Genomic DNA, 12,384 nt, shown 5'->3' with positions numbered 1-12,384 from the left:
TAAATATCTCACCTACTTCCCAGACTTTAGTACTCCTGAACCTTTCGAGTTCTGTTAATTACCCCTATTCAAGTTCAGTTTGATCATTAATCTTAGCCCAATCCGACCGACACACAGCAATCTTGTTGGTCAACCTATAATCTTCATCAGAAAAAACCACCATGAATCCAGCTAAAGAATTAATATTGACTACATCGTTGCTTCTTTCCCTACTAGTTTTCCGATTTTGCATTTCCCTTGACACCATTTCCCCGAACCAGCCCATTAAAGACGGTGACATCCTAGTTTCGAAAGGAAAAACCTTCGCACTTGGGTTTTTCAGCCCGAGAAACTATGGCCGCCGCTACGTCGGAATATGGTATAACAAAGTTCCTCAACAAACCGTTGTGTGGGTGGCAAACAGAGACATCCCTTTCAATGACACCTCCGGAGTCCTCTCCATCAACAGCCATGGAAACCTCGTCCTTAACAGTCAAAACCGAAGCACCTCAATTTGGTCTACAAACGCTTCAATCTTAACCACAAACAATTCTATGGCTCAGCTCTTAGATTCTGGGAATCTTGTTTTGGTCCTACGAGACAGCCAAAGGGTTACATGGTAGAGTTTCGACTATCCCACCAATACTATCATTCCGTTGATGAAACTTAGGCTGGACCGGCGGACCGGGTTCAACCGATACCTAACATCTTGGGAGTCCAAAGATGACCCGGGAACCGGAAGCTGCTCATTTGAGATTGACCCAATTGGGTACCCACAATTGTTCCTAAACAAGGGTCGAACTCCATCGTGGCGGGGTAGACCATGGACCGGCCAAAGATTTAGCGATGTACCTGAAATAAATCAAAGTTTTTTTCTCAAAGGCATTTACGTGAATAATCAAGATGAGGTCACAATTATGAATAATGTAACTGACCCTAGAGTTTTTACTAGAATGGTGTTGAATGAATCAGGAATCGTTGATCGGTACACGTGGCTCGAGGCTAGATGATTCGTGTCATGGTCTGCTCCGAAAGAGTCATGCGATATGTGCAAACAGTGCGGTCCAAATAGTTACTGCAACCCATACAATCCAGACAAGTTCCAATGCACATGCTTACCTGGGTTTGAAGCCAATTCGACCAATGATTGGTACTTGAGAGACGGGTCGAGCGGGTGTGTGAGGAGGCAAGGAGTATCCACGTGCTGCAGTGGAGAAGGGTTTGTGAAGTTGACACGTGTGAAGGTATCGGATACTTCAATAGCACGTGCGGACATGAATTTGAGTTTGGAGAGTGTAGGTAGGAGTGCTTGAGGAATTGTTCTTGTACGGCTTACACCAGTGCAGACGAGACAAGGGGAGGGATTGGGTGCTTGGCTTGGCACGGGGATTTGGTGGACACTAGAGTCTACTCCAGTGCAGGACAAGAATTATATATACGTGTGGATGCTGTTGTGCTAGGTAATTTTCCATTTTTATAACTCTTTCTTTATCACTATTTTTTGAATTGGAAAATGTTATCTGAATGTCTATCATATATTTTATCTTACTTGAATTCTAGCCCATCAGCAACAAGTGGATTTTTGTAAGATTTTATAAACTTGCATTAATGTATTCCTTATTTTTTTTTTCTGTACTTATATGTCACACATGCCCCATCTGATCTTGATATAATGAAGACAGTTTCATGCATTCCCCTTAGGATGAGGATCATGTTATTAGATTTTCTCAATTTTATTAAAATTCAAATAACTTAAGAAAGCGGGACTATAGAGTTCACCTGCTCTAAACAATTTAAGATGCAAGATTCACTTGTTCTGAACAGTTTGGCTTGCAATCTCATCTATTAGGCTGTTTGAATTTATGTAAAATTCAAAGAGCCTAATAATAGGAGATGCCAATCATTCTCTTAAACCCATATTCCTTTCTTCCTCTCCCTTTTTTCTTGCAATTTTCATCAATATTTACTTGTTATGTTCAATTACCCTCTTCGATTTGTAATGTCAATACAAATAATGTTTATGTTAAATTACCATTTATACTAAAAGTTTATAGGAATAAAAAAAAAATGTAAATTTAAGTATTTAATTAATATTGGACACACTCCTCATGTGTGAGTTCAAACTCTCTTGTACTGAAAACAATTGCTTTGATAGCATGTTAAATCACAATTTATCTTAAAAAGCTGGGTTAAATTCACTTTACCCTCCTAGAGTTTCAGGAATTTTTCAATTCGAACTTCAATGTTTAAAAATTGGCAATGTATCGCCCTAATATTTCAAAAAATTTCAATTCAGACATTCTGTTATTAATTTCCATCAAATTGGACAGAAATCTATGAAATTACGTAATTACCCTCAATTTTTTTTTAAAAAAAAATTTTTTGTCCAATTAGACAGAAATTAGTAACGTATGGTTTGAATTGAAAATTTTTGAAACATTAGGGGGGGGCACATTGAAGTTCGAATTAAAAAACTCCTGAAATTTCAGGGGGTAAAGTGAATTTAACCCAAAAAAACTTAAACCGATAAAAAAATGTAAATTTAATAATATTTTAACAGTTTCTTTCTTTTCTTTTCTTTTCATTTTAGCTCAATATTCAAAGAAAAAAGGCCTTATTAGGAGCAAGAAGATATTGGCAGTTCTTATAGTTTCTGTTGCTGTAATGTTGCTTCTTTTGGTCTCCATTGGATATTGGCTGGTAATGAAGAACAAAAGAGGTAAGTAAACTATTTTCACTATTTTATTTGAACCAGTTTTTATTTCTTTTTTCTATTCATCTATTTCTTTATTTCTAGGGCTGGTAATTAATGAATGTTGTCAAGGTGACTTTATGTTGTAAACCAATAATCAGATATTAAAAAATAATTAGTTTGGTAACTGAGGAGGCAAGAAAGAAAGTCAGAATTTTTACTGCCATAATCAATCAATTACCAGAAGAACTATAAACCCAACTCATTTCATCCTACCAATGATAAAAATGAAAAATTATAAGGTAGAATTCTGCAGCTTTTTTTGTTCCTCTGTTTCATTATTTTCTTTTAATGTATTTCTTTTTGTGTTGGAATTCATAATTGAAAAAACATTGCCTCCTGAAATATTTGTAATTACGTTTGATGACAGGAAGAGGAAGCAGGGAAAGCAAAAATCTGTTTAGACCTACCTCAAGTTCAACATACCTTCAAGAACCTCCAAGTAGTATAAGGGAGCTCGATGAAAGTTCAAGAAGTTCAGATTTACCATTCTTTGATCTAAGTATCATAGTTGCAGCCACAGATAATTTCTCTGATGCTAACAAGCTTGGAGAAGGAGGTTTTGGCTCAGTTTATAAGGTACTACCCTCCTTGAAAATGTTTCGAAATTTGCATAATTTCAATTCATGTGTTTTAATGCACCAGATTTTTATCCTTGATGTTTCTGTGCATCATATGACTAAATGAAATTTGCACTTTAATTTCAGGGTCTCTTAGATAATCAGAAGGAAATTGCAGTGAAAAGACTTTCAAAGAATTCCGGACAAGGAGTTGAAGAATTCAAAAATGAAGTTACAATAATTGCTAAACTCCAACATAGGAACCTTGTGAGGATTCTAGGTTATTGTGTTCATCGAGAAGAGAAGATGTTAATCTATGAGTACTTGCCAAACAAAAGCTTGGACTTTTTCATTTTTCGTATGTATACTTTTCACAAAAACTTCTTGCAAAATGGTCTCCCATTACAAACATAAGCATATATTCTAAGTTCTTATCTCTTCATTCAGATGAAACAAAAAGGTCATTGATAGATTGGGGAAGACGCTTTGAAATTATTTGTGGAGTTGCTCGAGGGCTCTTATATCTTCATCAAGACTCAAGATTAAGAATTATTCATAGAGACTTAAAGGCTAGCAATGTTCTACTTGACAATGCATTAAATCCAAAAATTGCAGATTTTGGTATGGCTAGAATCGTTGGAGGGGACCAAATTGAAGCAAATACAAATCGCGTCGTTGGAACCTAGTAAGTGTGTTACAAAATAAAGATATATTATAGACTTCATGTTATTAGGTGACTTCCATTCTTATATGTCTTAAAAGTACAAATTCAAAGGGTTTAAAAAGACTTTGTAATTCTCTTTTCTATTGTGTTTGTAGAAAGTTTATGCGCTACATTAATGCCCAAACATAGAGCTATCTTTGATAATTTCATTTTGTTACTGCAGTGGTTATATGTCACCGGAGTATGCAATGCAAGGGCTATTTTCAGTGAAGTCTGATGTATATAGCTTTGGGGTTTTGTTGCTGGAGATCATTACTGGCAAAAAGAATAGTGCTTATTATAATGATGGTCCCTCCTTAAATTTGATTGGGCATGTAAGAACACATGCAAATAATGGCTTATCAAATTAGTGTAATATTATTTTAACCTAAAATGATGATTACTTTGTTTGTAGGTTTGGGACCTATGGAGAGAAGATAAAGCCATGGAAATAGTTGATTCATTACTGGGTGAGCAATATGCTAATGAAATTTCGAGATGTATTCAAATTGGGCTTTTGTGCGTGCAAGAACATGCAACAGATAGGCCGACCATGTCAACAGTTGTTTGGATGTTGGGTAATGACACAACTCTTGCTTATCCAAAACAACCTGCATTTATCTCGAAGAACACTTACAATAGTAGAGATAGATTAATTAGTGAAGGAGCTAGTTCTGTAAATGAAGTAACAATTACTATGATTAATGCTCGCTAACCATATATAGGCTGTTAGGTTCAGTGCACCAATATGTTATTACAGCATATGATTAACTTCTTGGATGTAGCATAACTATAACTTTGCACACTGTTAAGTTGAAAAAGGTAGGCTTCTTGCATTTATGAGCTTGATATTGTCAAATTAAAAGTTGTGGGGAGTTTCTTATTTTCTTGGTTCAATAAAAAAGAGAGCATACAATATTAACAAATGCGTCACAGAGGCAATGATTTACTGGGCATTTGAGGAGACCCAAAATAGACAGAACACATCAATTACAGGACTAATCAAAAGGAAGGGTGAAAAAAGAGAGTGCAATGAGCTAGAAACCAAAGGAACAGATATGTTGTCATCTACTACCTCTGTGGTTGGAACAGATATGTCGTCATTTTTGTTGAAAATAATCTGTTTTATGCATGTTTAGTTGATGATTATATCAGATTTATGTGGATTCTTCCTTTGAAGAAAAAATCTGAATTTAATTTTTTGCATTTTGCATTTTTATTTTATTTTTTAATGAATTTAATTTTTTAAATAACTTTAAATGTATTTTAGAAAGAAAAATACAAATGTGTCTAATTTGAGGATTTTTCTTAGGTATTGTAATTAAAAAAAAAAAAAAAAAAAAAAAACTATAGCATATGTGTCCAAGTAGAGACCCGCCTGGGTCACTGTGACCATAGCTGGGTTTGGCTAGACCCAGCCATGGGTATGCTTACCCACGGTGGGTCTCTGGCCGAGATTCACCTGGGTCTCTTTGTGACCCAACTCATGGGTTACCAGTGTGGATATGGAGTTTTTGGCGACTGCATTCAGTCGAGGGTGGAGGTGGTTTAGGAGTTGTTGGTTGGTTAGGGAGTAGAATGAAGAAGAAAGGGATGATGAGTAGGTTTGGTTGAAAAATCATGTGTTTTCAATCATATTCCATACAATCGTTTTAGCTTATGTGTCAAATATATATTGGATGCTACAAAAGTGGTGTTTTACACCAAGACTAGATAGTAAGAGCTCTCTTAGAAAATAGGATTCTCCAAGCATTGCCTCGAGAAATACCATGGATGACAAGCCTCGAGCAATTCACAAGAGGAACCAGAGAAGCAAATAAATTTGCCTCTTTTGAAGTGCCATTCTATAATTAAAATGACCTACTGAACCAATAAGTGATAAAATAAGGAAGGTGTGAAAATATTCAATAGTACTGTAATTACACGTCTTGCGTAATAGCCTCAACAGAAGCACAAAGAGCTAAACAAGTGTGTGCAAATTTGTTTTTTTTAAGGATGACTCTATCTCTTTTTATGAGCCGCATCATTCATCTACTAATTCCCAACCTATATAAAGATCCATTTTGTTTTTGTTTTTGTTTTTTTTAAAAAAATTTATTTAATTTAATTTTATGTAATTTTCCTTTCTCCTTCCCCAATATTGAATAAAAAAAGAAAAGAAAAAAGCGAGCAATTTAATTTTAAAAAAAAAACAATCGTTTTTGTAAGGTTCATGGGCTAGTGAACCCACATAACCGACATACCAAGCCCAATGGTTGGTTGGGTTCCTGGAAAACAATATGAGAGCTTTATCATATATAGATTCCAACGCATATTCAATATGATTCCACTGGTGATGGACAGACTGGACAGTAAAACTTAGAAGTTTTGTGTTTGGAAAAATTATCATCAAATTTGAGTGTCGACAGCTACTAATCTATGGAAAAACATCTGGAATGCGGTTTTTCTTGTTGATTCTAAAGGAAATTCCAAAACTTTTATTGTGAATTAAAGAAATATTTTTCATTTTGTAACAGAAGTTTAATGTGGCTTGTTAAATGATGTGTGTGAAGTTTTTGTTTAAGTAGGAATTGATAATTGTTTCAACTCTGCTCTTCCTGTAAGTCCTCTGTGTGTGTCAGATTATAGTCTCCCATCTTTTCTAGCGATAGTTTTAAGTTCTTTTTTCTTTTTCTTGGATAAATAGCTGCAGTTTAGGTTATTAAATTGTAGTAACTTCTCGGGTTAGACTGCTTGTTGGTGTTCTAAAAGCTGTTGGAACTGGAGATTTAACAATTTCAGATGATGAATATACCTCTTTGGCTCTCTTAATAATATTGTATATTTTTATTCAGATAGCGAATTGTTTTATCTCAATGTTGGGCATGTGAAATATGATCTGCCATGAGAGGAGTATAGAGGAATGTGGTTTCAATCTCATAAAGATATGTATTTCACAAGACTCTGCAAATTTCTCCCAGTCTGCAATGGTAACAGTGTCCATGTAATAGTTGAGATAAGCCCAAGATAGCTTATAGATTTATAATGACCCACTTCCACTAAGCCTTTGACAGATTGATATTGCAATATAAGTGCAACTTTTATACTGTGATGTAATTGCCTAGAATTTTGTAATGGATGTGCACCATTTTTTTTGTATATGAAGCTTGGATCTCCAAAATTGATGACATAATCGGCCTAATTGAGCTCATCTTCTGAATTTCTTAATTTGCGATCCTCTCTTGACATGGAGAAATAAAGCTCTAGGGTGATAATTATTTTATGTAATTGTTTCCTCGTTAGTGTTGTTTCCACGTTAAGTAGTACTAGCTTAGAGCCCACACTACGCGCCGGGTTTTTTTTTATTTTTATTTTTTTATATATAATTAAGTCAAAAAGTCTTTAAAATATTATCAACAACAAATTTTATTTTCTTCTCTTAATTAAGAGAAAAATAAAGAGAGAGAGAGAGAGAATTTGTGAACATTTTGTTTTCTTCGTTAAGACAATTAAATATATTACAAATAAAACCTATACGTTTTAATTGTCTTACATTGAGATATAAACATAAAGCATGAGAAGATGAAAAGAGTGAATTTGAAAAGCTTTTGTTTTTTTTTCTTCATTTAGACAATTCAATGCATTACAAATAAAACCCTTATATTTTAATTGTCTTACTAAAAGGTTAACATCTAAAACGCCACGTGTTGCAATTGAGATATAAACATAAAGCCTATACGTTTTAATTGTCTCACATTGAGATATAAACATAAAGCAAGAGAAGATGAAAATAGAGAATTTGAAAAGCTTTTATTTTTTTCATTTAGACAATTCAATGCATTACAAATAAAACTCATATGTTTTAATTATTTCACTAAAAGGCTAACATCTAAAACGCTACGTGTCGTAATTCTAGGTACTTTCTAATAGAACTGATTGAGGACACGTGACACTGCTTTCATGGCTGCTAAGGAGATATACATCCTTTGGAATCTTGGTAGCAATTCAAACATTGGTCTTTCAACCCTCAATAGTACACAGCTACCAACATTTGTTTTCCTAATAGTTGCAGCACAATCCCACAATCGATGGTATTGTTCATCTAACTTTCCAAATACTTTTGACTTTGCCTTTCTTCTAGCCCTATAAAGCTTTCTATCATTCACATCAACATTCCACTTATCTTTCACCTTTTCTTGGAGGGCTTTTATTGGCAAATTAGGTTAGGTTCTAAACTCGCCCATTAATTTATCAGTTATCCAAGTAGAAGTTATGATATTATTCTTGTACCGCCTCGAGCATGAATGCTTCGGCTTCAAAGACTTTACTTGGAATGTCTCTTCGCCCTTCACCTGACACCCATATACTCTATACTCACAACTACTATTTTTGCACACTATACACACCCTATCCTTATCATTTTTCTTGAAAACTATATCCTTCAATTCCCCCTTAATACATTATATTGTCTAATAGCTTCTCTGAATGTATACACATCTGAAAATCTATGTCCATTCTCCACTTTTGGATTAATCAAGTCAATTGTTTCGAATGTGTGACACCTAGTCACACATTTAGGTAGGGATGACACATCTTCATCACTACCATGGGGGGACTCTAATATATTACTCAGATAATCATATGGCTTATCATCATCATCATCATGATTATGAGAATGAGTGAACCTCCTTATCCTTAGATGTGCCTGCATTTGAGGTGTCATCAACATTTGAGTTGTTGTACGCAACCATTTGTGACCCATCACCCACATTGCTTCTATCACCCCCTACCGCATCAATTTCTAACTCATGACATCCATCACTTCTATCCTCACCCCCTTTTGCATCAATTTCTACCTCATGACATTCATTATCATCGACGTCTAACTCCTCGTCGTCATGGACTTCAAAAGCATCATCATCATTACTAAGTACCCCAGACCAAAAAGGATCATTCCTATTAGACCATTGCCTATCACCATCATCATTCAACTCATCTTCGTTTTCATTATCTTCAAAAGATAACAAATATAACACAACTACCTGGTGGCCTATATGGTGCCGAACCATTTCGAGTATATCATGGTCAGATGACTAGAGCCTTAACCCATCAACAAAGCTTTTGTCAGGTTCTTTGTAGTATATTAGGTCACCATGTCACTTTTTAAAGCTTAAAAGTTTAGGTGAAAAAAAGATGTTAATTTGGCGGATAAAACATAATTTCTCCTACTAAATAAGAAATCTCATTTTATCTCTTCTTAGCGTGATAGAGATATCACCTTGATCTTTTTTCTTTTTCTTTTTTTTTTCTGGAAAATTTCACTTACCTCCATTGAATTGTCACCCTTTTGCAATATACCCCTTAAAGTATAAAACCTCTCAATTTAGTGTATCGAACTTATAATTTTTTTTTTTCAATGTCCCATTCCATTAAATCCTAACAAAATTTCAAAAATACCCCCATTTTTTTAGAAAAAATATTTATTTTTTGGATACATTAACTAAATTGAGAAAAATTGAACTTTATGAAGAACATTGCAAAAATAATGATAATTCAGGGGGTTAAATGAAGTTTTTTATTTTTTATTTTGGCAACAAAATCTACATCAATGGTCTAAAAAAAAAGAAACAGAAAAAAAAAATCCCACAACACCTATTATCAATTTGATTTAAAACATAAGCCTTTGAAACAGCCCATCTACAGAGAACTTTGCCCCCCAATTCCCCTTCAAACAAGGCAAGCATATACTTCAACTTATTTTATTGTAACTTGACTATACTTTTTAAAATTTTAATTTTTAGTCTTTTGGATGAATGAGTATTTATACTTGGACACAGGACTTTTCTAGCGCTGATTTCTCTCAGTGTTGAGAGAAAGAAAAAGAAGAAAAAAGACCTTAAAATTCTACTATCTGTATATAAACAAATTTCCTCAAGCTTGTCTAAACAAGCAGCTTTAATCGATCGTCTTTGATTTTTGTTTCCCTAGTCATCCCAAAAAGACTTGGACTGCGCATATATGGGATAGGGAGCAATGCTTTCTTTAACTATATATACAGTGGGTAGAAGAATTAGAAAGTAGAAAGGTATCGTGCAACCTCTCATATATCTAAAGGATATCTCAATTTTCTTCCTTCTTCTGTGTATGCTGCAATCTCCTCCTCTATTTGCATCTAAAACATTTGACATTCTCAGAGGCTCATCTCTATCTGTTGAGAAACCAAGCGACAATTTGGTTTCTGCAAATGGACATTTCTCAGCTGGGTTTTTCTCTGTTGGGGATAATGCTTTCAGCTTTGCCATATGGTTCACAAAATCCTCAGTTCCCACCATTGTTTGGATGGCAAACCGAGATGACCCTGTTGATGGAAGAGGCTCAAAGCTTTCACTTTTGAAAGATGGCAGCTTTATCCTAACAAATTCTGCTGCTAACACCATTTGGAGTACACCTGCAGCCTCGACCTCATTAGATGCCTCCAATTTGCAACTACAACTCCTAATCACAGGAAATCTTATTCTTCATAATTCTGATGATCAGAGTGTTGTCATTTGGCAAAGCTTTGATTCACCTAGACACTCTTCTTCCTCTACAAAAACTAACCAGGGTTTCAAGCCTCATCCCCAAAAAAAGCCAATTTGACTATTCTTCTGGCTACTATAAGCTCCAATTTGATGATGAAAATGTGCTCCGCCTGCTTTACCAAGGTCCAACAGTATCCAGTCTCTACTGGCCTACTCCATGGGTTAATGACCCTGGATTACTTGGAAGGATCAAGCACAACACTAGTAGAGATGCTGTACTAAACATCTCTGGCTATTTCCAGTCATCTGACAATTTTGCATTCCAAGCAGCTGATTTTGGTGTGGTGATGATTCCCAGACGATTGACGGTTGATCCTGATGGCAACCTTCGATTGTACAGCCTGCAAGAGACAGATTGGGTTCTGACATGGCAAGCGTTGTCTCTCCCATGCCAGATTCATGGAATCTGTGGACCCAATAGTGTGTGTCATTATGATCATGCTTCTGGCAGGAGATGTGGTTGCTTAAAGGGCTTCAAGATGAAGGATTTAACTGACTTGTCTTATGGGTGTGAGCCAGAATTCAATATCTCTTGCAATCAAACGGATGGGTCCAGTTTTGTTCAGCTAGCTGATGTTGAGTTCTATGGCTCTGATATAGAGTTCATGCGTAATCTAAATTTTACAGGCTGCGAAGAACGATGCTTGATGAGGTGAGATTGCAAAGGGTTCCAGTTCCGTTTTAACCCTGATGAAGGTGTCTATCATTGTTTCCCCAAGTTCATGCTTCTCAACGGACAACGTACGCCAAATGTTGCAGGAAACTTCTATTTACGACTACCTCGAGTTGGTCTTTTCCATACCAAGACGCCAGATAAAGAATCAAAGTTGGAATGTTCACATGAAGCTCCTAAGCAAGTAAAAACAACGTATGAAAATGAGAAGGTGAAGCTTTTGCTTTGGTTTGCCACTGCAGTCGGAGGTACAGAGATTACTTGCGTTCTGTTGGTGTTGTTTTTCTTGTTCAGGACTGACAAACATTCACGCCCGGCTGAACAGAGATATCTCTTGACATCTCGATTTAGGCGGTTCTCCTTTGCTGAGCTGTGAAAGGCGACAAGGGGATTCAGTGAAGTGATCGGACGAGGTGCTGGGGGAATAGCATACAAAGGTGTACTGCCTGATCAGCGGGTATGTGCAATCAAGCGACTTAGCGATGCCAACCAAGGAGAAGCAGAGTTCCTAGCAGAAGTGAACACAATTGGGAGGCTTAACCACATGAACTTGATAGACAACTGGGGATTTTGTGGAGAGGGAACGCACAGGCTTCTGGTGTACGAGTACATGGAGCATGGATCCTTGACGGAAAATCTTAGTTCTAATATTGCACTTGATTGGGAAAAGAAGTTTGAAATTGCAGTGGGCACGGCAAAAGGCCACGCTTACTTGCATGAGTGCCTAGAGTGGGTGCTGCATTGTGATGTAAAGCCTCAGAAAATACTCTTGGACTCTGATTATCAACCGAAAGTTGCAGATTTTGGTATGTCTGAACTGCTAAATAGAGGTGAGCTTGATCATTCAAGCTTTTCAAAGATGAAAGGGACTAGAGGGTACATGGCTCCTGAGTGGGCTTACAATCTTCTCATCACTTCTAAAGTGGATGTCTACAGTTATGGGATCGTTGTGTTGGAGATGGCTACTGGAAAGAGCCCGACAGTTGTGCATAGCTCTTACAGCGGAGGGGTGAGGGAGCATACAAGATTGGTCGCATTGGTGAGGGAGCAAATCGGCAACATTGGAACCACTGCAAAAGAGTCATGGATTGAAGACATGATAGATCCCAATATGGCTGGTGAATATGCTGCTAAGATGCAGTTTCTGGTCAAAGTGG

General features: G+C 36.1%; 1 protein-coding gene and 1 pseudogene across 2 annotated transcripts in view; both read left to right on the top strand.

Moving 5' to 3' along the window:
• The window catches only part of LOC132170773 (G-type lectin S-receptor-like serine/threonine-protein kinase RKS1), an 8,340-nt gene extending 3,503 nt beyond the window's left edge, over positions 1-4,837 (top strand). The window contains exons 2-7 of one of the 2 annotated variants that reach the window (XM_059581875.1): positions 2,570-2,698; positions 3,102-3,310; positions 3,439-3,649; positions 3,739-3,976; positions 4,179-4,329; positions 4,410-4,837. In XM_059581875.1, coding sequence (XP_059437858.1) covers positions 2,570-2,698; positions 3,102-3,310; positions 3,439-3,649; positions 3,739-3,976; positions 4,179-4,329; positions 4,410-4,709 — 1,238 coding nt within the window. In that variant the 3' untranslated portion in view covers positions 4,710-4,837. The remainder of the gene's footprint in view (positions 1-2,569; positions 2,699-3,101; positions 3,311-3,438; positions 3,650-3,738; positions 3,977-4,178; positions 4,330-4,409) is intronic. The other variant, XM_059581876.1, reaches the window with a different exon arrangement.
• A 5,280-nt stretch (positions 4,838-10,117) lies between these two features.
• The window catches only part of LOC132168516 (putative receptor protein kinase ZmPK1), a 4,131-nt pseudogene continuing 1,864 nt past the window's right edge, over positions 10,118-12,384 (top strand).

This window comes from Corylus avellana, chromosome ca2, assembly GCF_901000735.1.
Source record: "Corylus avellana chromosome ca2, CavTom2PMs-1.0".
NCBI lineage: Eukaryota > Viridiplantae > Streptophyta > Magnoliopsida > Fagales > Betulaceae > Corylus > Corylus avellana.
This window is presented reverse-complemented; position numbering and strand designations above follow the sequence as displayed.